This window comes from Ovis canadensis, chromosome 2 (genome assembly GCF_042477335.2).
Source record: "Ovis canadensis isolate MfBH-ARS-UI-01 breed Bighorn chromosome 2, ARS-UI_OviCan_v2, whole genome shotgun sequence".
Lineage (NCBI taxonomy): Eukaryota > Metazoa > Chordata > Mammalia > Artiodactyla > Bovidae > Ovis > Ovis canadensis.
In genome coordinates, this window is record NC_091246.1 from 254116366 (window position 1) to 254143201 (window position 26836).

A 26836-nucleotide genomic window follows, 5' to 3' on the forward strand; every position below is an offset into this window, starting at 1 on the left:
GATCGTCTGTTGCAGTGTGCAGGCTCAGGAGGCATTCCACGAGGGCTCTCTAGCCGTGGCGTGTGGGCTTAGCAGCCCCAAGGAACGTGGGATCTTACTTTCCTGACCGGGGATCAAACCCACATCCCCTGCGTCGTAAGGTGGACGGACTCTCACCACTGGACCACTAGGGAAGTCCCAGCAACAGAGCGTTTTTAAACTGTGGCTGTGACGACGCTGCCCTGAGCAGCCTGCAGCATGACCACGACTTGTACGCCCACTGCTGCTGCTGCTGCGTCGCTCAGCCGCGTCCGACTCTTTGCAGCCTCACAGACTGCAGCCCACCAGGCTCCTCCATCCATGGGGTTCTCCAGGCAAGAATGCTGGAGTGGGTTGCCAAGACCTTCTCCAGGGAACCTTCCCGACCCAGGGATTGAACTCGGGTCTCCTCTATTGCCGGTAGATTCTTTACCATCTGAGCCACCAGGGGAGGCCTTTTATAAGCAGTGGGAAACCAAAACATTCAGAGGGCTGTACCGCGACATTCGCTTTCTCAGAGCGAGCTGGAAGCAAGCCCTCAGCACCCCAGGCCTGCCTGTACCCGTCACGTGTGCCCCCGCAGAAGACGCCAACCTCCTGGAACCAGAAACCTCACGCGTCTTTTCTCCGTGAAGCCCACAGCGCCCAGCAGAATACCAGACACATGGTAGGCTCCCCAGCGCTGACTGAACAGACATTAGACTGACAGGAACACCACTCTGCGGACCACCGGACATCCGGAAGGAGGCGGGAGGACGCGGCCGTCAGAGAAGGGTGCGCCAGGCCCTCAGCCACTGGTCTCTGGGGGAACCACCACTCACAGGTCCCTGAAGCCCCCACGGGCGGCTTGGGCCCCACCCCGGCACTCACGTGCTCACACTCCCTGCGTCCCCCGAAAGGGACTGCCCACCCTGCCCCATCCATGACCACAGAAGGCAGCACTTCCAAACAAGTTATTTATTTGCATACGGAAAACAAGACCTCGGCCAGGGGCCCAAGGGCAGGAAGGGCGCGCCGGGCTTCCTGCACCAACCCCCACTCACCTGCAAGGAGTGGGGAGGTCTACAGACTTCAACTCTCCCATCCCCACCCACCCTATCCCCTACTCAAAAATAATTCTCCCTTGCCCCGTTAAAACCTACTCCATCAAAAGAATGGGACCGCCCAAGAGAAACGCCAGGAAAAAGCAAGCAACTGTTAAGCGTGGAGATGGCAGCTGGCCACTCGATCCCAGTGACAGACTAGCCCCTCGAAGGGTTACCCTGTCCTCCCACGGGGTGAATCCCAGTCTTGAAACAAGATAAAACCCTAGAGCCTAAAACAGTCTCCCATGACCTTTGAATTCCAAAGCCAGCTAACCCCACCCCGGCCCAGCCTCCCGCTGGGATGAGCCCCCCATGGCCTTCTGAGGGGAGCTGGGCCGCAGCAGCAGACCAGCTGGCTACATCCTGAAGCTCTCGTCATACTCCTGCTTTGTCAGCCACTCGGACTTGTACGTCGACAGGTGAGCCACCACGGACGCTCCCAGCCAGACGCTAAAGTGCCTGCTGGAGCCCGCAAACACGGAAGCCTTGGTGGGGGCGAAATGGCTGTCGAGCAGCTGGTAGAGACGCGTGGTGAAGCCAGGGTAGAGGGTGTTGCCCCCGCAGGGCACCACGTGGGAGGCGAGCAGCGGGCACAGGCTGGCCTCGCAGGCCTCGATGGACTCCATGGTGGCCTGGGAGAGGCTGGGCCCCTGCAGGTCGAACACCTGGGGGCTGAAGAACATCTCGGGGGCCAGCCGCTGCAGGGGGGTCAGCTCCACCGCGGTGCCGTCTGGCAGGTGGTAGCTGTTGCTCTCGTCGGCGCCGCTCGGCAGGCCCTGATAGAAGTCCAGCTCCTCCCCCAGGTTCTGCGGCACGTAGCATTTATGCATCTGGGTGCTGGCCACGGTGTCCAGCTGGAACAGGTTGTGGCGATTGTAATCTTCCTTGAAGAGGCTCTTGAAGAGATAGGCCGAGAGGTCCTGGCCCGCGAACTCCAGCGTCTTTGTCCCGGGCCGCAGCGGGCGGCCCAGGTGGAAGGGCTGCACGCGGGTCAGGCCACAACCTGAGTCCACCACCACGCCCGTCAGCAGGCCGGACGAGTACAGCGACATCTCCAGCTGGTCGGCCAGAAGCACAGACGGCACATCCAGCAACTCGAACATGATCTGCAGGAGGGGAGCAGACAGAACTCAGCGCGCCCCCCAGGGCAGTGCCGGCAGAGTGCTCACCCTGGGGGGACTCGGGAAGGGTCCTGGAGGGTCAGAAAAAGCCAGGCTGGCCCTTGGGAGCTGCTTGACGATGGCCTTTCAGAAGACCGTTCTGGCAGAGGGGCAGGGAGAGCCTCAGCATGTGCGCGCAGGCGCTGAGACGCCTGGCTGTGTGAGCAGCGCGGCGCAAGCGGGGCAGGTCCAGCGCGGGAGCTGCAGCCGGAGCTATTTGTTTCCCATTTTTTAAACTTTTGGCCGTGCCGGGTCTCTGCCACACAGGCTTGTCTCTAGCTGCGGAGATCGGGCTGCGCGCCAGCTGCAGGGCGCCTCTCACTGTAGCGGCCTCTCTGCTTGTGGGGCACGGGCTCTCGGGGGCTCGGGCTCAGTGGTTGCGGCTCCCGGGCTCCAGAGCAGAGGCTCAGTCGCTGCGGGTCACGGGCCTGGCTGCTCCGCGACACATGGGGCCTTCCTGGCCCAGAGATGGAACCTGAGTCTCCTGCACTGGCAGGCGGATTCTTCGCCACCAAGCCAGCAGGGAGGCCCCTGAACCATTTTTCCATAAGACGGAAGTGATGAGAGAAGAAAGCCATGCTGCACACAGACCACTGCCTCCTGAAAGGAGGGGCAGCAGGAAGGGAAGGCGGGGGAGACACGCTAACCTCCTGACACGTGAAGTCCGTTTTTTAAGATAAACACTTTCCAAACACCAAGACAAAGCTGGAATTCTGATCTTTAGAGCTTGGCAAGTCCCCCGGCTGATTTTTCCTCTGCCTGTCACCCCCACAGTCTTTACAGAGCACCCCACCCCCTCCTCCCCAACCGCCCAGCCCAGGCTGCATCCCCAGGGCTCTGACACCACAGATGCAGAAAGGCTCCAACGGCCCAGCTCTGTAGCCCCTGGAGCCTCTGGCCACCGAGCCGCCTTTGCAGGCCTGCAGGCCCACCTTCTCCCCTCAGTGGGAGGGAGCTCCGTCCATTCCTATGTTCAGAATATTGCCCCTTTACCATCCACTCCCCATACAGAAGCCAAGGTCCTCTTTTTCAAAAAAAAAATCAAATGCAAACCCCACACTCCACTTAAAGCTCTCCAGGAGCTCCATATTCACTCAGAGCAGAGGCTGGCAAACATTTTCTATAAATGGTTCAGGGTGTCAGATGTAACAAATAAAAATACAAGATACCCAATTAAATCTGAATTTCAGATGGACAACAAATAATGCTTCACTATGTCCTAGGACTTCCCTGGCGGCTCAGACGGTAAAGCGTCTGCCTACAACATAGGAGACCTGGGTTCGATCCAGGTCAGGGTCAGGAAGATCCTCTGGAGAAGGCAATGGCAGCCCACTCCAGTACTCTTGCCTGGAAAATCCCATGGACGGAGGAGCCTGGTAGGGTGCGGTTCATGGGGTCGCAAAGACCTGGACGTAACTGAGCAACTTCACTTTGCTTCACTGTTTATCCTATGCAGTGTCTGATACACTGAAATATTATTTGCTGTGATGGGAAATTCCAATCTACCGTGTATTTTATCTAGCAGACCCACAACGGTAAGTACTCTTCGGGCTTTACGAGCCACAGTCTCTTTCCAGCTACTCAGTTCTGGGCTGCAGGGTGAAAGCAGCCGTAGGTGATGTGTAAATGAGCGGGCGTGGGTACGTTTCAATAAATCTTTATTTATAAAGACAGATGGTAAGCCACACTTGACCAACTGGCTATAGTTTGCTAACCTTCGGTTCAGAATAAAATCCAACCACATCCCACAGCCTACCAGACCTATGAGATCCAGCCCCTGGCTCCCTGTTATCACCCTCCCTAGTTTGCTGGGCTCCAGCCTCCCAGAGAAGGCCTCCCTGATCACCATCTTCCAAGGGGCTCCCCTTCTTTCCCTCAGTCAGTTTCACCCCATTGCATTTTGGTTTTAGAACTGATTACTACCTGGAATTTTGTTAACTTCCTCACCATCAAGCATTCCTCCAGCACATAAGCTCTTTGAAGACCAGAAGGTTCTCTGTGAACATTTAGGGAGCCCGTGAGCGCCCGGAGCCCCTCCGCACAGCAGCCTGTTCACAGCGCGCTGGCCTGCTGCCTCCTGCCCTGGGGGCCTCTGTGAGCCCCCCTTGCCTAACGTGAGTGCTGGGCACACACGGGGCAGTCAGTATTCACAGGGTGAATGCCTCAGAGGGCGGAGCTCCCGCACCCACGCGGGTCTGAACACAGTGTCAGGCCCGCTCCCTGGAGGGGCAGCCCAGAGAAGCCCTTACCTCCAGGGTCTTCTGACGGTCCACGGGCTCCTTGAGGGGGCTCTCTGTGACGATCACAGGGAAGTCCCCATGCTCCAGCCGGTGCTTCTCCAGGATAAACGACCAGATGTGCTCCACACCCTCCCAGTTGATGACGCGGCCCCGCTGCACGGGGTAGCTGAAGGTGTCGGGTCGGCAAATGTCAATGCCAAGACTCACGCGCCGCCGAGCGTAGCTGGGGCCCGGGTTCTCCCGGCAGGGGATGTAGTTCACGACACTGGGCAAGACCAGCTGCGGCTCATTCCAGCCCGACAAGCCAGCCTTCAGAAAGGCAGAGCCGTGGTCGATGATGATGGTTCTCGCAGACATGGCGGAGGCAGGGGAGGTCTGCTCACGGGCTCCGCAGGCGAGTCTGGCCACCTGTGGAGGCAGAGGACGGGGCGATTATGAGCCACTCTAGGCCGCCACTGGCTTCTCCACCCCACAGTCAAACCTCAGGCTCCCCTGAATTCATCTGCTCCCCTTTCCGGGCCTTTGAGCAAGCTGCAACCTGCACCCAAACCCCCCTTCCATAAAGGCCACCTTCCAGGCCCCACCTGGACGTCCAGCCGATCCACTTGCCCCCGCTTCCCAACCTTCTCCTCTTGCACTCGCCACACCTGTCCACACCAACTGGGCATTTCTGCTCCCAGAGGCCCTCTCACAGCCTGCAGACTCCTAAGAAGCTTGTCACACAGGGTGGGCTTGGCGGACTTTGGCTGCCTGACTGAGGACACGTGGAAGACGAAGCTTCAGCTGCAGGGGCCGCCGCCCTCGATAACAGTGAGACCACAGGAGCAGCGACAGGAACAGCGAGGACGACGATGACCGCGGCGACTGCCTCTGCAGCGGACGCTCTCCTGCCTACCTAGCACTGCGAGGCTGAGCTTCAGGTTGAGTGAGGCAAGACAGTCATGTGTGTCCATCAGAAATGATCAAATATCAACAATTTCAGAGCTTGACCCAACAAACGGTCCCCTTTCATTTTCACCACCGTCTATACCATTTCACTTTCACCACAATCTATTTGGCAAGTACCCTCATGATACTCATTGACAGGTACGGAAGCTGAGGCATACGGAGATTAAAACCAGGGCCACACAACCAATAAAACCAGGGCTGAGACTTAAACCCAAACCAAAATCCAGAGAACACGGCGAGCATCGGGCCAGGCCGCTGAGAAGACACAGGGTTGGAGTATGTGCTGAGCATCTAACAGACTATATACAAGAGGCTGTGAGTGAGGCAGCTAACCAGGATTGCGGTCGGTGTCCGCATCTGTATAGTGAGGGCAATTAAGAAAAACACACACGTGCTGAGGAGGTAGGCGTGGCCACCAGCTGATTTTCAGACTTGACTATAAAAATAAACTAGCCAAGACTATGCGGTATTGGTGAAAGGATAATCACAGAGATCTAAAGGACAGGGTGGAGAGCCCAGAGGTGAACCCACACAGAAAATGTCACCTGACCTTCGACAAGGTGCAGAAACAATGACGTAAGCAAAGAGAGTCTTTACAGTGAACGGCGGGAACAGCCGCAGATCCCCATGCAGAAAAATCTCGACTCCACATCTCATATTGTGTTCAAAATTAACTCAAAATAGATCATAAACCTAAATATCAGACCTAAAACCATACAAGTTTTGAAAGAAAACACAGCAGAAAAATCATTGTGATCTCAAAAGTTTTCTAAGATACAACATTAATAGCCTGATTCATAGAAGAGCAAATTGAGAGGTTGGGCTTCATCAAACTCAAGAACGTTTGCTCTTCAAAAGAACTAATAAGAGAATAACCCATATAAAATACAGACTGGGAGACAATAGTTACAAACCACATACCTGATAAAGGACTTTTACCCAAGAAATATAAAGGACTCACAAAGCCCAATAATAGGAAAATAACCCAATTTCTTAGAGGGGTGAAAGATTTAAACACCTCACAAAAGACAATATACGAATGGCAGATATACACATGAAACGATGCTCAACGCCATTAGGAAAATGAAAGCTGAAAACACGACGATCCCACTGCACCCCTATGAGCATGACCAAAGTCGAAGGTTGACTACACCAAGAGCTGGCAAGGAGGCGGAGGAACCAGAGCCCTCACGCACACTGTTGGGGAATGCGAGACCATGCTCCCACCTTAGGAAACAGCCTGGCCACTTCTCAGAGAGTTAAATATACATCTACCACACAGCCGAGTGTTTCTACTCCAAGGATTCACCCAAGGGAAACAAAAGCTTGTTTGTACCAAAAACACATGTACGTGTTTTTAGAAGGTTCACTCATAATCACTCAAGCGTAGAAACAAGCTACACATCAGCTGGAGAGGCACAGACACACGTCCACCCCAGGGGCTCACACTCGGCAAGAGAAAGGAGCAAGTGACACACACAGTAACGTGAGTAATCCTCAAACGCGCCGAGCTCGGTGAGCGGCCAGACCCAGAAGATGCGCGCTGCAGGAGCGCCCGTTCACATGGCGTCTTGGAAGAGGCAAAAGCACGAAGACAGAACGAACCTGCGGCTCTCAGCAGCCAGAGGTGGAGAAGGGCTGACCCAGGGGGCACGGGGGCCCTGGGGCTGAGGTCCTGTCCTGACTGCGGTGGTGGGCGCACACTGCACGTATCTGGCAAAGCTCTCACATCCATACAGTGAAGAGAGTAAAAGTTAAGTAAAAGTTAAGGCGCAAACCCAGTGGGTGTGGAGACAAATGAAAGATACGTGAAATCTCCTTGCAGAATGCAAAGCGTCACACACTCGGCAGACTCGGTACCAAGGATGCACGTGGGTGTCCAGTGAGAGAGACACCCCGGGAGCCGCTCAGCCCAAGGCCACACTCTGGAGCCGCCACTCCGCCAGCGGTGCGCCTGCCTCAGCTTCCGAGCAGCCGCGTCGACCTGGCGCTCAGAGCAGGGCAGCCACCACCTGGCCCTGGCCAGCAGCCACCTGCTGCCGCCCGCCTTGGGGCCTTCCTCGAATTAGCTCTGACAATAGATGGGGGAGAGGGAAGAGAAGGAGCGAGACAGAACCAAGGCTCCAGTCTCCTCCCTTGCCTGCTGGGACCCAGAGTGATGGAGAAACAGGCATCTAGATGACTTCTGGGATGTAGGCTGTACCACCGGCCTCTCTGCACCTCAAGAGCGGGGCAACTGGCAACTGCTTCCTCGCCCCTGGCATCTGGAACCAGGAGATGCAGGCAGGCTAGTGTCCACTGTGATGGCTGATCGAGTTGCTCACTTAGGGGCCTCCAGGTGGGTGGCCCAGCTGCCCCGGCCTGGGAGCCTGAGGATGGGGAGCAAGGGGCCACCGTCCCCCTGGATCACGACTGCAGAAGAATCTGGACGGCTCCAAGGAGCCCACCCCCAGGACAAAGATTAAAACGGGCACATTCAAAAGCACTTTCTGAGCCACCTATTGTGTAACACAAACCCTACTGAGCATCATCGATCCAAATCATTCTGATATGGTTCCTACCCCCCTAGAGCTTACACTCTACTGAGAAAGACTGTTAGCAAGCACCTGATCAAATGTATCACGCCAGGTGGGATTAGCACAATAAAGGAAAAGAAAACCTCGTAAAAGCAACACCAACACGGAGTATAAGGGGCGCAGAGGCTCGGCGTTATTCTAAACAGGGCCTCCTTTTAAGAGTGACAGCTGAGCAGAGAACTGAATTCAGTGAGAGAACGAGGCATGGGATTACCTGGGAAATCATTCCAAGCTAAAGGAACAGCAAGTGCAAAGGCCCTGAGGCAAAAACTGCCAGCTGTGATCTAAGAGCACCCCAGAAGCCAGTGGGCAAGGGGAGGGAGCTGGAGATCTCAGATGGGGCTTTCAGGTGCTGTACTGAGAGCTGAGAGAAGCCACTAAGGGTCTGAACTGGGGAATGAATGTTATCTGACTTGAGTTATAAAAAGGACCACGGGGCTGATGTGAAATACAGACCACGAGGGCAAGAGGAGAAGCAGGGGGAAAAGGATGAGAGATGACGGCAGCCGGCACTAAACTGGTAACTCCCGAGGAGAGGCGCTCACATTCTGGATGTATTTAAGAAAGATGGGTACAATAGAGTGTGAGGCAAGATGAGGACTGAAGAGCGATGCCGACTTTTACCCCGAGAGCCGGAAGGATGACGTATGCACTCACGCTAAGATGAAGACCACGGGAGGAACAGGCTTCGCACAGGGAGGAAATCGGGAATTTGACTTTGGACATGACAGAAGTCAGATGCTTCCACACCAAGAGGCGTCCTTAAGGCACCTGCACGAGGATGCCTTAGGGCAGAGTTTACAGGCACCTGAGCTGGAGCTGAAACTGAGAATCAGCGGGTGGGTGCACGCATGCTAAGTTGCTCAGTCATGTCCGACGCTTTGTGACCCCATGGACCGTAGCCCGCCAGGCTCCTCTGTCCATGGATTCTCCAGGCGAGAACACTGGGGTGGGTTGACATTTCCTCCTCCAGGGGGTCTTCCCGACCCGGGGATCGAGCCAACGGGTGTCTCCTGTGTCTCCCGCGTTGGCAGGTGGACGCACCGCCACCAGCGTCGCCTGGGGAGCCCTCGGGAATGGGTGGAGCTGCAGATCCTGGGCATGGCTGAGCTCACGCAGGGACCCGGTGCAGAGGAAGGCTGATGCCTGAGGGACTCTAAGGTCTGGAGGCCGGGCCTCGAGAGGAAGCGACGAGGGGGACGACAAGTGGAGGCGAGCGGGAACCCAGAAGGACGACCTCAAAGGCCGAGCAGAAAGAACGTTTCAAGAAGAGGAGAGCTGCACGTGCCGAGAAGTCACGATGAGGACAAAGAGATACCGACTGGACGAAGCAACACAGAAGCCACCAGGCAAGAGAGCCGCAGGGAAAGGGGAGGAGAAAAGCCTGCGGTGTGGGCGAGAGACCCTGCAGGGCTGAGCCTGCTCTGCAGAAACCCCAGCGCCGCACCACACAGACAGCGATGCCAAGGGAGCGCTGAGAACTAAAGGACACAGCCGCGCACGCTCTCTGACCCTGGATCGCTGAGAAGTGAGCTCCCATCAAGAGCGTCAGTAACATCTCCGGTGCTGGTCAAGACGCAGTGAGCGCAACGTAGCCCTCTCTACCGTGAACGGTAACGAGCAGGTTTGACAACACGCGGAACGCAGCTCGCCGGACGCTCTGAACAGCAAGAGGGAACGAAACACAGAGTGAGGGGAGTCCCGCTCAGAGACGCAGCCCCGGGCGGGCACGGCTGCTGGCTGCGTCCTCGTCCCTCTCGCAGCACTGACTTGAGGCATATAGAGCGTGTCCTCTGACCAGAAAGGGATTAGAAGAAGTCAAGACCAGCAGGACACCTGGGAAATCTCCACATGTGTGAAAATCCAGTGAAAATGGTACCTGGGTCAAAGGAAAAATGGGAAAATATTTAAGCTGAAAATTGAAGTAGAATCTAAGAAGCTGGGAGGTGCGGCTACAGCATCCTCAGGGGTCACAGCGCTGCTGCTCCGCCACCCGGCCAGGCTCCTCGGTCCATGGGATTTTCCAGGCAAGAGTGCTGGAGTGGGGTGCCATTTCCTTCTCCAGGGCATCTTCCTGTCCCAGGGATCGAACCCAGGTCTCCCGCATTGGAGGCAGACGCTTTACTGTCTGAGCTACGGAGGTGCGCTACAGTGTCCTCAGGGGTCACAGCGCTGCTACTCCGTCACCTGCTCGTGGCCGACCCTCTGCGACCCCACGGACTGCAGCACGCCAGGCATCCCTGGCCCTCATCATCTCCCAGAGCCTGCTCAAACTCATGTCCAAAGAGTCGGTGATGCCATCAACCACCTCATCCCCTGTCGTCCCCTTCTCCTCCTGCCTGCAATCTTTCCCAGCATCAGGGTCTTTTCTAATGAATCGGATCTTCGCATCAGGCGGCCAAAGTATTGGAGTTTCAGCTTCAACATCAGTCCTTCCAATGAACATTCAGGATTAGTTTCCTTTAGGACTGACTGTTTTGATCTCCCTGCCATCCACAGGACTCTCAAGGAGTCTTTTCCAGCACCATTTATAGCATTAAACGTTTATATTTGAAAAAGAAAAACATGTTTCAAGTAAGCTTCCACCTTTAGAAGCTGGAAAAAGAAGAATGCATTAAATTCAGAGCAAGCAGTGGATGGAAATGAAGAACACAATCAACAGGAAACCAATACAGAAAAGTCAGTAAAACCATAAGCTGGTTCTTTGGAACGCCTGACAAACTGATAACCCTCCAGTCAGATTGGGGAAAAAGAGGCGAGACACAAAGGGCTGCCGCCAGGAGCGAGGCGGCATCACTCGACACCACACAGATGAAGATAACAAGAAATGGTCACGAACAATTTTGTGACTATCAATTTGACAACACAGGTGAAAGGAAGACGTTTCTTCCAAGACATGATCTGCTCAAGCTCACTCAAGAGGGAATATATAACCCAACAGCACCGCAACTATGAAAGAGACTGGATCTCTAAAGAGATTGCGAGTTTAAAACCTCCCAGTGAAGAGAACTCTAGACCAAATAGCTTCACTGGTAAATGCTACCAAAAATTTAAGGAAAAAAAAATGATTCTAACTGTATACAACATCTTCCAGAAAGCTGAAGATGAGGTACCACTTCTCATGAGGGCAGTGTGACCTTGATGACCAAATCAAAGATACTGCAAAGAAAGAAAAACACAAGCCAAAGTCTCTGATGAACAAAATTCTGAGTAAAACATCGGCAACTCAGCAATATATAAAAAGAATAATCCGTTAACTTTTGTCCTTTGGCCGCTAAGCTGTGTCCATGTCCAACCCTTTGTGACCCCGTGGGCTGCAGCCCGCCAGGCCCCTCTGTCCATGGGATTTCCCAGGCAGGAAACTGCACTGGGCTGCCATTTCCTTCTCCAGAGGATCTTCCCAATACTCTTCAACTAAATGGGGCTTTTCCCAGAAATGTGAAGCTGGTTTAAGGTTTTTAAGTTAATATAATTCAACCTACTGACAGAAGAAAGAAGAAAAACTCCATGACCATCTCAGTGTGTGCAAAAAAAAAAAAAAATTGGATAAAATTCAACATAAACTTACAATAAAAACTCTCAACTACTAGGAGATGAAAGAGAATCTTCTTAACCTAAAAAAAGGCATCTCAAAAAAAAAAAAACCCTACAAATAATATACCTAAGTTTTCCTCCTAAGATGAGGAGTAAGACAAGGTAGTCAATTTCCACCACTCAGTTAACTGGAAGTTCTAGCCAGTAGTGCTATAAGGCAAGGAAATTATGAAATAAAGAGCATATAAACTGGAAAAGAATAAATAAAACTGTTCCTGTTTGCAGAAGACACAATTGTCTATAGAGAAAATCCAAAAGAACTTACAAAAAAAATCCTAGTAGTAATAACTGGGCTTGGACAACTCCCAGGACATAAGTTCAATATTTTAAAAATCAATTGTATTTTATAAACTAGCAATAAACAGCTGGAAATCAAAATTGTTTACAATAACATCAAAAACTGTAAAATACTCTGGTATAAATCTAATGAAACGTGTTACACTGAATACAATATGCTAACAACTACAGACACTGATGAAAGAAATCAAAGAAAACCTAAATAAATAAATAGATGTGCTGTGTTCGTGGATTAGAAGATTCAGTATCATTAGGATGTTAATTCTCCCTAAATCAATCTTTAATCCCAATCAAAATCAAGCTTCCCTGGGGCTAAGGCGGTCAAGAATCCCCCTGCAGTGCAGGAGACGTGGGTTCAGTCCCTGGGTCGGGGAGAGCTCCTGGAGAAGGGAACGGCTACCCACTCCAGGATTCTGGCCTGGAGAACCCCATGCACAGAAAAGCCTGGCGGGCTACGGTCCATGGGGTCGCAAAGAGATGGACACAACTTAGCGACTTTCACTCACTCACTCAAAATCCCAGCAGGATTTTTGTTTTACGTATCAACAAGATGATTCTAAAATTTATATAGGAAGACGAAGAAACTGCAATAGTCAAAATAATTCTGAAAAAGAAGAACAAAGCTGGAAAACTTATATGATGTGATTCCAAGACCTACTGTAAACCTATAATAATCAAAAAGCACAGTACTGGTGGAAGGATGGGCGCTCAGAGCAGGGAACAGACTGGGACAAACACAGCCAAGTGACCGTGACAAGGATGCAAGGACATTTCAGTGATGAAAGGGAGACTATTCAACAAACGATGCTGGAAAACCCTGAATCCCTCTGAGAGGTTTAAAAAAAACCCTCAACCCATTCTTCACCTCTAATACAAACATTAGCTCAGAATGAATTACGTAAACCATAACTATACAACAACAACAGCAACAAACCTGTAAGACTTACAGGAGAAGACAAAAGAGAAAATCCCGATGACCGTACCTAAGAGCATCTAAGTGTTCAGACGCAACATGAAAAGCAGAGCCCATAAAAGGGAACGTCTGTGCCCTCGACTTCATCAGAGTTAAAGCGCCTGCTTTTTGAAAAAACTATTAATGAAAATTCAAAAGACAAGCCACAGGATGGCAGAAAATACAGTTTACCCTTGAATGATACAGAAACTCTGACCTGCACAGGTCCACTCACATGCCGGGCTTCCAATAAATACGCACGACAACCCTATGCTACCCACGGTTGAATCCAAAGACGCAGGAAGGTGGATGCAGAGGACCAACTGTAAAGCTACATCCAGAGGTTCAACTGTGCAGGGGGTCGGTGTCTCTGACCTCCGTGTTGTTCAAGGGTCAACTGGAATCTGCAAGGCAATTTCTGACATAGGACTTGTGTCCAGAATATAAAGAGCTATCAAAAGATCAATAATCAGAAAAGAGATGGAGGTGGCTCAAGAGGGTAGTGTAGGAAGACCCTGAGCTCACGCTCTCCCACGGGACACACCAAACCTACAGCTGCATACGGGACAACTCCCTCTGAAAACCAGCTCAACTGCTCCTCAACAACAAAGGATGAAAGAGGCAGAGACGCTGTCTCACCCAAACCCCATCCCCGGCCGAGACCCACCGCTGGGGGACCTCACAAGCACGGCGCTTCTCTCCGAGGAGACAGGGGTCTGTATCCCCCACTGGGCACCCCAACCCTGGGACCTGCCCTGAAGACAGACGCCCCACCGCAGCTGGCTCTGAACACCAACAGAATGCACATCCCAGACGGAGTGGAGACGCCACTCTCTTTTATAACACGTTTTTCTTTTATTTTGGGGGTCACGCTAAGCCTGAGACATACACGTTTGCAAAAAGGATGTCAGGCTTCGCTGAGCCGAGAGGGCTGAGACTCGTGGGGTGAGGAGGCGCCCCGCGGGGAGGCACGGAAACAGTGCCAGCTGGAGCAGGGCCCCAACTGTGAACCCGGAAGAGGCCCCCCCAGAATAAAGGAGAGTCCCCGTGTGTTCCAGGACAGGGAGGGAGATGCTGGGAGCAGGACGGACAGGGTAGCCGTGCAGCCAGAGAATCCACTCTGAAGGGCTCGCGGGCAGCCTCACCTGCCTCAGGACCCCGGCAAAAGCAGGAATCCACTCTGAAGGGCTCGCGGGCAGCCTCACCTGCCTCAGGACCCCGGCAAAAGCAGGAATCCACTCTGAAGGGGCTCGCGGGCAGCCTCACCTGCCTCAGGACCCCGGGCAAAAGCAGGGAGCGCGTCAGCACACACGAGCGCCTGATCGGTCAGCCGTGCAGCGTCTGCGGCAGGGATGGGGGCCCACGGGGCTCTCCTCAGGAGGCAGGCACCAGCCAGCCGCCTAGGTGGAGGCCCTCTCCACCCCGCCAGCTCCAGGCTACCCCCCTGCCCCACTGAAGCCGGCAGGTGTGCCCAGCCTCACACTCCCCCATGGCCCTGCTACAGCTGGTGGGCACACTTAGCCCCCACAGGGGACATCCCCTGAGCGCCTGGCCCTGGTGCCCAAGGGGGCTCGCATTTCCAGGCCTCATGGACCTGGCACAATCAAAGGCATTTCTTGGCAGGATGCCACCTTCAGGGCACCGCACAGACCTCAGACTGGAACACACTCCCAGGCTTCCTGTGAAAAGGCCCAGTCACCTGCCCTGGAGCTCCAGCCAGCGCGGCAGGCTACGGCACACCACACCTCTAGAGGCCTTGGGTCTATTCTGAAAGAAGCAGGTGGGGAGGAGTGTGGACAAATGAACAGAGAAAGGTGTGTGTGTGTGCACGTGCGTGTGCAATGGAAGAGTACTCGACTGTAAAAAAGGATGGAAGTCTGCCATTTGTGACGATACAGACAGACCCAGGGCATCATGCTGAGCGAAAAAAGAGAGAAAAAGACACGTACTGTATGACTTCACGCACACGTGAAATATGGAAAAAAATGAACGAAACTCATGCACACAGAACAGGCCGGGGGCTGCCCGAGGGGAGGGCAAAGTGGGCACAGCGGGTGAAGAGGCCGCAGAATGAGAGCCACAGGGGTTCAGTGTCCGGCACAGTGAGGGCAGCCAGCAACGCTGTGCTGCGCGTCTGAAAGTCGCTAAGAATAAACCTTAGAAGTTCTCCTCACACAAAAAAATGTTTTGGGCCTGTGTGTGGTGACAGACGGTACCCAGAGTTACTGCGGTGGCCATTTTGCAACGCATACAAATGCTGAATCATTATGTCATACGCCTGAAATTAATATTCTGTTATAAGTATACGGCAAGTCAGAAATGAAAAGATGACAGGAAACGAGGATCTTAAAACTGGGCCAAAGATGGGAACATGCCGTCAAACTGGCTTTACAGGCGGTGGGCGCACAGGAAGATGCTAAGCATCACGGTGGAAATGCTCATTAAAGCCACGGTGAGGTGCCGCAACACACACTAGGAAGGCCAAGCTAAAGTCTAAGTACAACACCAGCTGCTACAAGGTTAGAGAAGCGGACACTCTCCCACGCCGCTGCTGGGAATATACGGAGGCACAACTAGGGAAAGAGCCTGGGCGTTTCTCACAAACGTAAACACGCACCACTCAGCCCAGCAACTCTCCTCTGAAGAGCAGTAAGAGCTTAGGTTCGCATTCAAGCCTTTACGCCAACGTAAAAATCACTTTATACCAATGCAAACCGCTAAGAACTGGAACAACCGGTGAATGGATCAACAAACCGTGGCACACGCATTCCGCGGTGTTCCCCTCAGCAGTGCCAGGAAGCTGACCGCCGAAACAACGCCGCGACCGACTTCCGCACTCAGCGCCTGAGTGCAGCAGGCCGGCGCTCTCTGCTGCCGTTCCCCCTGATCTGGCATCGTGGGAAAGACAGGCTGCGAGGCCAGAGGGCGGGTCAGCCGGCGCCAGGGCTGGGGGTGGGGGAAGCGCAGGCCACGAGGGGAACGGGCACGGGGCGGGCTGGGACGAGATTACATCCTGACGGCAGCGGTGGGCACACTCCTGTAAGCATTTGTCAGAATTCACGACTACACATCGAAAAGAGTGACTCTCACTGCACATAAACTTTTAAGAAGCACATTTCGGGAACTATGGGCAAAATGTGAATATGGGTTATATTTTCAATGTTAAATTTCCTGCCCTTGATCACTATATTGTGGCTTTGAAAGAGACTATCCTTGATTTTAAGAAGATCTGTGAAGAGGTATTTACAGGTAGAATGTCATGCGATTTACTTTCCAATAGATCAGGGGAAAAAAGCATATACATATATAGAAAAAGCCTCAAAGCAAATGTGGTTCAAAAAATTACTGACTATGGGTGAAGGGTGCATTTTGAGGTGCACTGAACTATTCTTACACCTCTAGGTATGAACAGTTGCTTAAAATTAAAAGCTTTGAGGAAAAGGAAGGACGAGAGGAGGGAAATTAGTTTCCACTGGAGACAGCCAGGAGACAATTCTGATGAGTTCTACTATGAAAAGAAGCAAAGGAATACAACAGATGTGAAGAGGCCTGGGACCCCACGAGGCCTGGGTTTTTCAAGATGAGAAATAATACGCTACAGGCTTATGCTGATTGGAATGATCCAGGGGAGGGAGAAAGCAGAACCAGAATGAACTCGAGGCTCCGCACCATTAAGCTCGCACCTCCTCCCCCACGGCGCCGCTCTCCAGCCCCGCTGACCTCTCCTGTCCTCCTGTCCCGGGACCACAGCCTGTCCCTTCCTCCCGTGGGGTCCTGTGCGTCCCTTTCTGTGTGAACACCTGTCCCTGCTCTTCAGGAGACCATCCTTCCAGTCTCAGCTCAAGGGTCACCCCTCCGAGAAGGCGTCTCTGGGCCACTCACTCCGTCCCCAGCCGAGCCTCCGTCAGCTACTTTCACCTTCTGCACGGCACTTACTCAAGCAAGCACTCACCCGCTTCTCTGTCTAGCCATCTCCCTCTCGAGACACAGGGATCTAGATCCCAAGGCGGGCGAGGTTTGGTCCTTTGCTTCCACGTTCCCATCACATCGCTGGCGTCCTTTTGTTAAATCCATCTGGGCTGAATGCATCAATTTCTTAGAATACACCAACTCGCTGGCAGCACCACTGTTCCATATGGACTCGGCACCCATGTCCCTCAAAGAACAGCCCCTTCTGCAGGCTTCTGGTTCCCTGCCTGCTCAAAACCCCTTAACGGCTCCCACAGCCAAAAAGGAGGCTTCCCAGATGGTGCCAGTGGTAAAGAACCTGCCTGCTATGCAGGAGACACAAGAGATGTGGGTTCCAACCCCGGGTTGGGAAGATCCCCTGGAGGAGGAAATGGCAGCCCACTGCAGCCTTCTTGCCAGGGAAATCCCACGGACAGAGGAGCCTGGTGGGCTAGCCCATGGGGTCACAAAGAGTCGGACACAGCCAAGCATTCAAGCAGGCCCACACACGGGCAACAGGATGAAGTCTGGGCTCACCCTCAGCTGCAGGGGACCACGGTCCTGGCCCCCGGCTGCCCTCCCCGCCTCCTCGCCTCTCCACACGCCTGACGCTAGAGCTGGGCGGCAGCAGACGCTGCTCTAAAAAGCAGGGCCCTCCCGCACATCTCCGGTCTGCTGTTCTCTCCCACCCCACGGTCTTTGAGATCTCAACCAAACCTCCATTCCCAAAGGCAACTTCACACCAGACAACTTCCACCTGGCAGCTCAGGCCTCCGCGGACCACACAGCCCCGGCTGAGCATTCATGCACGCTGCTGCCTGCAGATCACCCCACTGAGCCTGCACAGCCCCAGGACGCGGGCGCAGCGCTCCAGCACTCTCTCTGGGTTATGGGTGCGGCAATTAAAGTTCAGAGAAGCGACGCAACCGGCTCCAGGACACCCTGGCTTCAGGGCACTCGGGAGCCAAACCCACACCTGTGGGTTTCCAGAGGTCCGGCCGTAACTACCACCGTGATTAGCCGCTGACCACAGGTTAACCCATTCTCCCAGCCTTGGTTTTCAGATGAGAAAACCTCCCTTTCGTGGATGTTCGAAGGGTTAGCAATACCGTTTGAAGGAAACGGGGTGTAGGCCAGAACACACCGGCTTTTGTTAAGCCTGCAGTGCCCCGACCGCACCTGCTCCCGTTAACTGTCTGCCCGGCATCTCCTCTCCCCTCCGGGCCATCACCTCTCCCCTCCCCGGGGTCTGCACTGCTTGTGCACACAGGGCCCTTGAGGGTTTGCCCATCAGGGCTCCATCTGGGCCCCTGTGAACTGCTCTGTGGTTACGAACATTTCGCAAGGAGCTCTCCACTTGGCCCTTTCATCTACTGGGTTGGCAAAAAAATTTGTTCAAGTTTTTCCATAACATCCTACATAAAAAACCGAACGAGCTTTTTGGCTGATCCGATCTCAGTTCAGTTCAGTTCAGTCGCTCAGTCGTGTCCAACTCTTTGTGACCCCATGAATCGTAGCACGCCAGGCCTCTCTGTCCATCACCAACTCCCGGAGTTCACTCAGACTCACATCCATCGAGTTCGTGATGCCATCCAGCCAGCTCATCCTCTGTCGTCCCCTTCTCCTCCTGCCCCCCAATCCCTCCCAGCATCAGAGTCTTTTCCAATGAGTCAACCCTTCACATGAGGTGGCCAAAGTACTGGAGTTTCAGCTTCAGCATCATTCCTTCCAAAGAACACCCAGGGCTGATCTCCTTTAGGATGGACTGGTTGGATCTCCCTGCAGTCCAAGGGACTCTCAAGAGTTTTCTCCAACACCACAGTTCAAAAGCATCAATTCTTCGGCTGTCAGCTTTCTTCACAGTCCAACTCACATCCATACATGACCACAGGGAAAACCATAGCCTTAACTAGATGGACCTTTGTTGGCAAAGAAATGTCTCTGCTTTTCAATATGCTATCTAGGTTGGTCATAACTTTCCTTCCAAGGAGTAAGCGTCTTTTAATTTCATGGCTGCAGTCACCATCTGCAGTGATTTTGGAGCCCCCAAAAATTAAGTCTGACACTGTTTCAAATGTTTCCCCATCTATTTCCCATGGAGTGATGGGCCCAGATGCCATGATCTTCATTTTCTGAATGCTGAGCTTTAAGCCAACTTTTTCACTCTCCTCTTTCACTTTCATCAAGAGGCATTTTAGTTCCTCTTCACTTACTACCCTAAGGCAGACCTTTAAGACTAAGACCCAAAAAAGATGTCCTTTTCATTACAGGGGACTGGAATGCAAAAGTAGGAAGTCAAGAAACACCTGGAGTAACAGGCAAATTTGGCCTTGGAATGCGGAATGAAGCAGGGCAAAGACTAATAGAGTTTTGCCAAGAAAATGCACTGGTCATAGCAAACACCCTCTTCCAACAACACAAGAGAAGACTCTACACATGGACAGCACCAAATGGTCAACACCGAAATCAGACTGATTATATTCTTTGCAGCCAAAGATGGAGAAGCTCTATACAGTCAACAAAAACAAGACCAGGAGCTGACTGTGGCTCAGATCATGAATGCCTTATTACCAAATTCAGACTCAAATTGAAGAAAGTAGGGAAAACCACTAGACCATTCAGGTAGGACCTAAATCAAATCCCTTATGATTATACAGCAGAAGTGAGAAACAGATTTAAGGGCCTAGATCTGATACACAGAGTGCCTGATGAACTATGGACTGAGGTTCGTGACATCGTACAGGAGACAGGGATCAAGACCATCCCCTTGGAAAAGAAATGCAAAAAAGCAAAATGGCTGTCTGAGGAGGCCTTACAAACAGCTATGAAAAGAAGAGAAGCGAAAAGCAGAGGAGAAAAGAAAAGATACACCCATCTGAATGCAGAGTTCCAAAGAATAGCAAGGAGAGATAAGAAAGCCTTCCTCAGCGATCAATGCAAAGAAATAGAGGAAAAGAACAGAATGGGAAAGACTAGAGATCTCTTCAAGAAAATCAGAGATACCAAGGGAACATTTCATGCAAAGATGGGCTCGATAAAGGACAGAAATGGTATGGACCTAACAGAAGCAGAAGATATTAAGAAGAGGTGGCAAGAATACACAGAAGAACTGTACAAAAAAGATCTTCATGACCCAGATAATCACGATGGTGTGATCACTCATCTAGAGCCAGACATCCTGGAATGAGAAGGCAAGCGGGCCTTAGGAAGCATCACTATGAACAAAGCTAGTGGAGGTGATGGAATTCCAGTGGAGCTGTTTCAAATCCTGAAAGATGATGCTGTGAAAGTGCTGCACTCAATATGCCAGCATATTTGGAAAACTCAGCAGTGGCCACAGGACTGGAAAAGGTCAGTTTTCATTCTAGTTCCAAAGAAAGGCAATGCCAAAGAATGCTCAAACTACCGCACAATTGCACTCATCTCACATGCTAGGAAAGTAATGCTCAAAATTCTCCAAGCCAGGCTTCAGCAATACGTGAACCGTCAACTTCCTAATGTTCAAGCTGGTTTTAGAAAAGGCAGAGGAACGAGAGATCTAATTGCCAGCATCTGCTGGATCATGGAAAAAACAAGAGAGCTTCAGAAAAACATCAATTTCTGCTTTATTGACTATGCCAAAGCCTTTGACTGTGTGGATCACAATAAACTGTGGAAAATTCTGAAAGAGATGGGAACACCAGACCACATGACCTGCCTCTTGAGAAACCTATATGCAGGTCAGGAAGCAATAGTTAGAACTAGACATGGAACAACAGACTGGTTCCAAATAGGAAAAGGAGTACGTCAAGGCTGTATATTGTCACCCTGCTTATTTAACTTCTATGCAGAGTACATCATGAGAAACGCTGGGCTGGAAGAAGCACAAGCTGGAATCAAGACTGCCGGGAGAAATATCAATAACCTCAGATCCAATCTCAGGGACTCTTAAACAGCGTGGGAGGTCAGGGGAGGGTAGTGCCAGGGGTGGATGCCATCATCCCAGTGTTCATCCATTCATGTGCCCATAATCCCCCTCCAGGACCCTCTGCTGCTGGAGCACGCGGAGTGTGCTTCCCAGAAGCCAGGCACCCTGCCGGGCGCTTCTGTCCTCATTTCAGAGCGCAGCCCGCCTGTGAAGGAGGCACTATCGCTGGCCTGTTTTATGCCTAAGGATACAGAGCCACAGAAACTCACCCTGTTTCCCACAGCTTTAGCTGTGGATCAGGGTCTGGATCAGGAGCTGGATTAGAGTCTGAACCCACAGTCTCTGGCTCCCGAGCCCATGCCTCTCACCAGGCAGCCACCTGGCTTCTCACCCCACTGCCGCTGTGTTCAGCACAGCACAAAGTCGTCCACATCCCACCCCACCAAGAATGTGTTGGGATACGGGGCAAAGGACAATGAGGGTTCCTAATTGCCTGGCCACGAGTTAGGGAGAGCTACCTGGATTCTCCCGGGGGAACCGCAACGAGCCTGTAGAGGGAGGAAGACGGAGGCAGAGAAGGCTGTGAAGACGCAACAGCCCGCTGGCTCTGAAGACGGAGCAGGGCCACAAGCCACGGGGCGCAGCCAGCCTCCAGAAACCAAAAGCGGCGAAGAAACAGGCCTTCTCCAGCGCCCCCAAAGGAGCACAGCCCTGACTTTAGCCCGGGGAGGCCATTCTGTGCTCGGACCTCCAAACTGTAAGGTACTGAATCTGTGCGATTTCAAGCGTGAAGTTTGAGGCCTCTTGCTGTAACAGCAGCCACAGATGCCAGAGCAGCTGACAGCCCTTTCCTGCTCAAAGCTGGCCAGGCCATGGGGCTCGGCGGCAGGGTCCGAAGGCAGAGCCCCACCCCAGCACCCTCCCCTGGCCCCTCATGGGCGGGCCCCATCTAAGGCTCCCTCAGGCTTTGTCTGCCTACCAGGTGAAACCAGACATTTTATCTTGAGACCAGACATGGCCCAGCTTCCCTGCAAACCTGGAAGCAAGCTGGGAGCACAGAAGCCAGGGTCCCTACACAACAGGCCGAGAGCATGGGCTCCCAAGTCCCCTCCCCGGGGGCAAGGTGCTGGCAGGCCCCACCTGCCAGAGGCAGAGGGGCGAAACTCATTACAAGAAGCCTAAGGACCAGGGTGAAGTGGAGAGACTTCCCTGGTGGTCCAGGGGTTAAGAGCTTGCCTGGCAGTGCCAGGGACAGGGGTCTGGTCCATGGTCTGGCCCCACACCCCAAACACTGAAGCCGGCGTGCCTAGAGCCTGCACCCCGCAACAGGAGAGGCCACCACAGTGAGGAGCCAGCCCACCACAACTGGAGAAAGCCCGGGTGCGGCGACGAAGACCCAGTGCAGGCAAAAACACACAGATAAAGCTTTTCGAAGGTGGTGCTCATTCTTCCAAGAAGCATGTGGGTCCAAAGTGAAAGTGAAGCCTCCCAGTCGTGTCCAACTCTTAGCGACCCCATGGACTGTAGCCTACCAGGCTCCTCCGTCCACAGGATTCTCCAGGCAAGGGTACTGGAGTGGGTTGCCACTTCCTTCTCCAGGGGATCTTCCCGACACAGGGACTAAATCCAGGTCTCCTGCGTTGCAGAGGCTTCACCATCGGAACCCCCAGGGCAGCCCACATGGGCCCAAGCGGGGCCTGCCCTGTGGCAGGGGCTGGGGGCAGAGGGCACAGTACCGAGAGACAGAGAGAGACGTCACATTTGCGTGAGGCGAAGACGGGGTTTTAATTACTCCTTTTCTTAACCTCATTGTACCTTGAGGTATTTTAACATTACTCTCCCTGGCAGGAAGGATTGATTGATTGTCTCTTGGCATTCAGAAACCCTGATTAATGTAAAACTAACCAGTCGTTCTGAACTCTGGGGAATTAATCACTTAAATGTGGGAATTACTCAATAAACCGTTCAAACATGCAATAAACCAAGCCATTAAAAATTAATCGCTCGACACCCCGGCCGTGTAAACAGGGCTAACAAGATCCTGGCAGCTTAGCGTGAGGAGAAAAAGGAAGCAGCTGCCGGGGGAGCAATGACTTTAACCAGCCGCCCCAAGGACCAGGGTGGACACACCGACGCCCCGGCCACACGGCCCAGATCACTGGGTCCAGGACGCCCGCTTCCTGGGCCCTCCCGCCCTGGCCCCAGGGCGAAAGAAAAGCAGCCCTCCTGGACTGCTACGACGACGTGCTCGGGTTAGGCCAAGCATTTACTGAGCACCTACAGCGTGCCAGGCTTGCGCTGGGGTCCGCAGATCCGAGCAGGGCTCTGCTGCGCGTTGCAGATACCACGTTTTTACCGACTGAAAGTCTGTGGCAACCCTGTTTCGAACAAGTCAATGGGCACAATTTTGCCAATAGCACTTGCTCTCTCCATGCCTCCACATCACACTTTGTTCATTACCACAACACTTCAAGTGTTTTCATGACTGCCGTGTGAGCCACGGTGGTCTGTGACCTGTGATCGCGAACGTTAGTATTGCAAAGAGATTATGACTCCCGGAAAGTCCCTGGTGGTCCCGTGGCTAATAAGACTCCGCGCTCCCACTGCTGGGGGCCCAGCGTCTCTGGTCAGGGAACGAGATCCCACGCGCTGCAACCAAGACCTGGCACAGCTAAATAAATCAGTTAATTTTTAAAAAAAAGATGACGACTCACTAAAGGCTCAGATTATGCCTAGTATTTTTTCAAATATATTTTTAATTAAGCTCTGTACACTGGCTTTTTAGACACAGCATTATGGCACACCTAATCTACTACAGGATGAAATTTAAAAGCTTGAGTTAGCCACTCAGTCGTGTTCAGCTGTGATCCCATGCCAGGCTCCTCTGTTCCTGGAATTCTCCAGGTAAGAATACTGGAGTGAGTTGCCGATTCCTTCTCCAGGGGATCTTTCCAACCCAGGGACTGAATCCAGGTCTCCTGCACTGCAAGCAGATTCTTTACCGTTTGAGCCCCAGGAAAGTCCTCACTAGAGTAGAGTATAAACAGCCTATATACGCACCGGGAAACCAGAATGTTGGTGTGACTCGCCTTACTGCAGTACCGGCTTCAGTGCCACGGTCTGAAACCGCGCCTGCCAATGCCTCTGAGGTCTGCCCGTGCAGCCGCGATCACGGAGACAGCAGAGCTGTCACTGCGGTGTGTATGCGTGTGCGTACGTGTGCGTGCGCACACGTGTGTGTGCGTGTGTGCCCATGCAGCCGCGATCACGGAGACAGCAGAGCTGTCACTGCGGTGTGTGTGCGTGTGTGTGCATGTGCGCACGTGTGTGTGTGTGCCCGTGCAGCTGCGATCACGGAGACAGCAGAGCTGTCACTGCGGTGTGTGTGCGTGTGCGTGTGTGTGTGCGTGTGCATGCGTGTGCGCACGTGTGTGTGTGTGTGCCTGTGCAGCCGCGATCACGGAGACAGCAGAGCTGTCACTGGTATCCGTGTGTGTGTGTGTGTGTGTGTGTGTGTGTTAGGAAATGTTTGTTTTCTAAAACACTAGCTGTAAAGGAAAACACAGCAAGGGGCAGCAGTAGGTATTTTGGGAGAAGAAAGTTCTTACTTCAGACAAGCTGATCAGAAGAGGTCTCTCTGAAAAGATGCCGCCTGCGTGCGACCTGGAAGGCGGGGCACGCAGCATCTAGGGTCTGGGGAGGGGGGCGGCAAGGGCCCCACGCACGCGTCACGCAGAGGCTGAAGGAAGTGACCTGAGTGTGGGCCTGGGGGCAGCCAGGAGCAAGGGGGCAGAGGGTCCGAGCCAGGAAACCACAGAAACTAGCTTCTACCCAGGGGACGCTGCCACTGACGGCTCCCGAGAGGAGAGTCACGCCGGCCGCGCGACGACACCGGAGGATGCGGCCGAGGCAGGAGCAGGAAGGCCCGCCGGAGGCCGCCGCACCGTCGGGGGCGGCCAGCTGCTGCCTGCCCGGGCCCGCGCCCCCTCCCTGATCAACAGCAGCTGCTCTGGCTTCGGGCCTGCCCGCCCCTCTTCCCCACCGAGGCCTGGACGGGGCTCACTCGGCTCTCGGCCCAGAGGCGCGTCCCGGCAGGCTTCTGTCCCAGCGCTCTGACCACTTGCGATCTGGCTGAGGAGCCCCGCACGGCCCCCCACATGCCTGTCAGGTCTGAAACGGCCACAGCCAGCGCCTGAGGACGGCGCGGGTCCCTGAAGAAGGGCAGTGCCGAGAGTCAGGGAGAAACGGGGGCACGCGTGGCAGCAGCGCTCTCTGGGTCGCACCGCCCCTGCGGCGCCCGGTTCCGTCCACCAGTCGCCGGTCTGAGGCCAGCTTGGGCAGGTTAGGTTCCTGACGGACACAGCGTCTCACGCCGTGCGCGTGTTATTCCACCCGGGGCTTACAGCTTCCGTGAGCACTGGAGCCAACTTTCCAACTTACAGATAAAAAACCCAGGCTCGGCGCCCAAGGCACACTGCTGGGATGCGGCAGTGGTGGCATGTGAGCCCAAGGACTGCGGGCTTCAAAAGCCTCGCTTTGCGCTTCGGTCCTCACTCTCTCTGTGTCTCTCCCTACGTGTGTGTGAGGTAAAGCAGCTTCAGTCATCTCCCACTCTGCAACCCCACGGACTGCAACCTGCCAGACCCCTCTGTCCGTGGGATTCTCTAGGCAAGAATAACGGAGTGGGCTGCCAGGCCCTCCTCCAGGGGAATCTTTCTGATCCAGGGATCAAACCCACATCTCCTGCGCTGGCAGGCGAGTTCCTTCCCTCTAGCACCACCTGGGAAGCCCGTCTCTCTATATAGATATATGTCTTTAAAAATGTCGCTCGGTGGGCTTAATGATTGAATTTTGGAACAACGGGCGCCTCGCACACGGCCCTCTCCCCTACCCACACCCTTAGCAGCCTCATCACTAACAGGCACCTCTAACTATCTGATGAATGCGCTCCTGCAGGGCCCTGAAGCGATATGGCATCTCTCCATGTCCCTGCAGCCCCTAGACAATGACGGACCCGGTCCTGACGAGAAGGGGGAGCAACGCAGCCACTGCACCGTGGCAAGCTGCCCTCCCGGTCCTGTCCTGCTGGGGCCACGGACGGAAGTGGACGTGGACACTGACACCGAGGAGAGGCCACTCGGAGACGGCTGGGCGCCCTGTGGGGAGACAGCTCCCCGAGGAGGAGACGGACACCAGTCACAGCTTCCCGAGGAGGAGACAGACACAGGTCAACGCCGCGTCTTCTCTCTGGGTCCCCCACATGGTTCAGTCACAGGTCTGAAAACAATGAAAGTTTCCAGAAAATAAAGTGCAACAGTGGTAAAGAAACAGAGTGGAGATAAACTCTTCAATGAGCTGAAACGGTGACCAGAGCCTCCTCGACCTAAGGGCCGCAACCTCAGATGACTGCATGGGCGAGCGCGGCCAAACTGATGATGCCCACATAGAAGATGGGCACATACATGTGTTAGAATGCTACACGGTCACAGAAGAGGGTGAGGCGACGCCATCTGCGGCAGCATGGATGGGCCCAGACGCCGTCATGCTGAGCGGGACTGGCTCAGACAGAGACAGCTGCGTGGAGCCCAAACTACGGCACAGACGAACTCATCTACAAACCGGAAACAGACTCCCAGAAACTCATCTACAAACCGGAAACAGACTCCCAGAGACTCATCAACAAATCAGAAACAGACTCCCAGAGACTCATCTACAAACCGGAAACAGACTCCCAGAGACTCATCTACAAACCGGAAACAGACTCCCAGAGACTCATCTACAAACCGGAAACAGACTCCCAGAGACTCATCTACAAACCGGAAACAGACTCCCAGAGACTCATCTACAAACCGGAAACAGACTCCCAGAGACTCATCTACAAACCAGAAACAGACTCCCAGAAACTCATCTACAAACCGGAAACAGACTCCCAGACAAAGAGAGCAGACCTGTGGTTGCCAAGGGCAAGGGGCGTGAGGGGGAGGAAGGGGAGCTCGGGGCCAGCAGACGCAGATTACGATGCACAGACTGGACAAGTAACAGGCCCTACTGCACAGCACAGGGAACTGTTCAACATCCGGTGAGAAACCACAAGGAAAAGAATATACGTAT

General features: G+C 53.6%; 1 protein-coding gene across 2 annotated transcripts in view; it reads right to left on the bottom strand.

Annotated features, from left to right (window-relative positions):
• Positions 1-960: 960 nt before the first annotated feature.
• The window catches only part of ACTL8 (actin like 8), a 74625-nt gene continuing 48749 nt past the window's right edge, over positions 961-26836 (bottom strand). For both annotated transcript variants that reach the window (XM_069579511.1, XM_069579510.1), the window contains exons 2-3: positions 4513-4911; positions 961-2209 (exon numbers count right to left, since the gene is read on the bottom strand). In XM_069579511.1, coding sequence (XP_069435612.1) covers positions 1460-2209; positions 4513-4860 — 1098 coding nt within the window. In that variant the 5' untranslated portion in view covers positions 4861-4911 and the 3' untranslated portion in view covers positions 961-1459. The remainder of the gene's footprint in view (positions 2210-4512; positions 4912-26836) is intronic.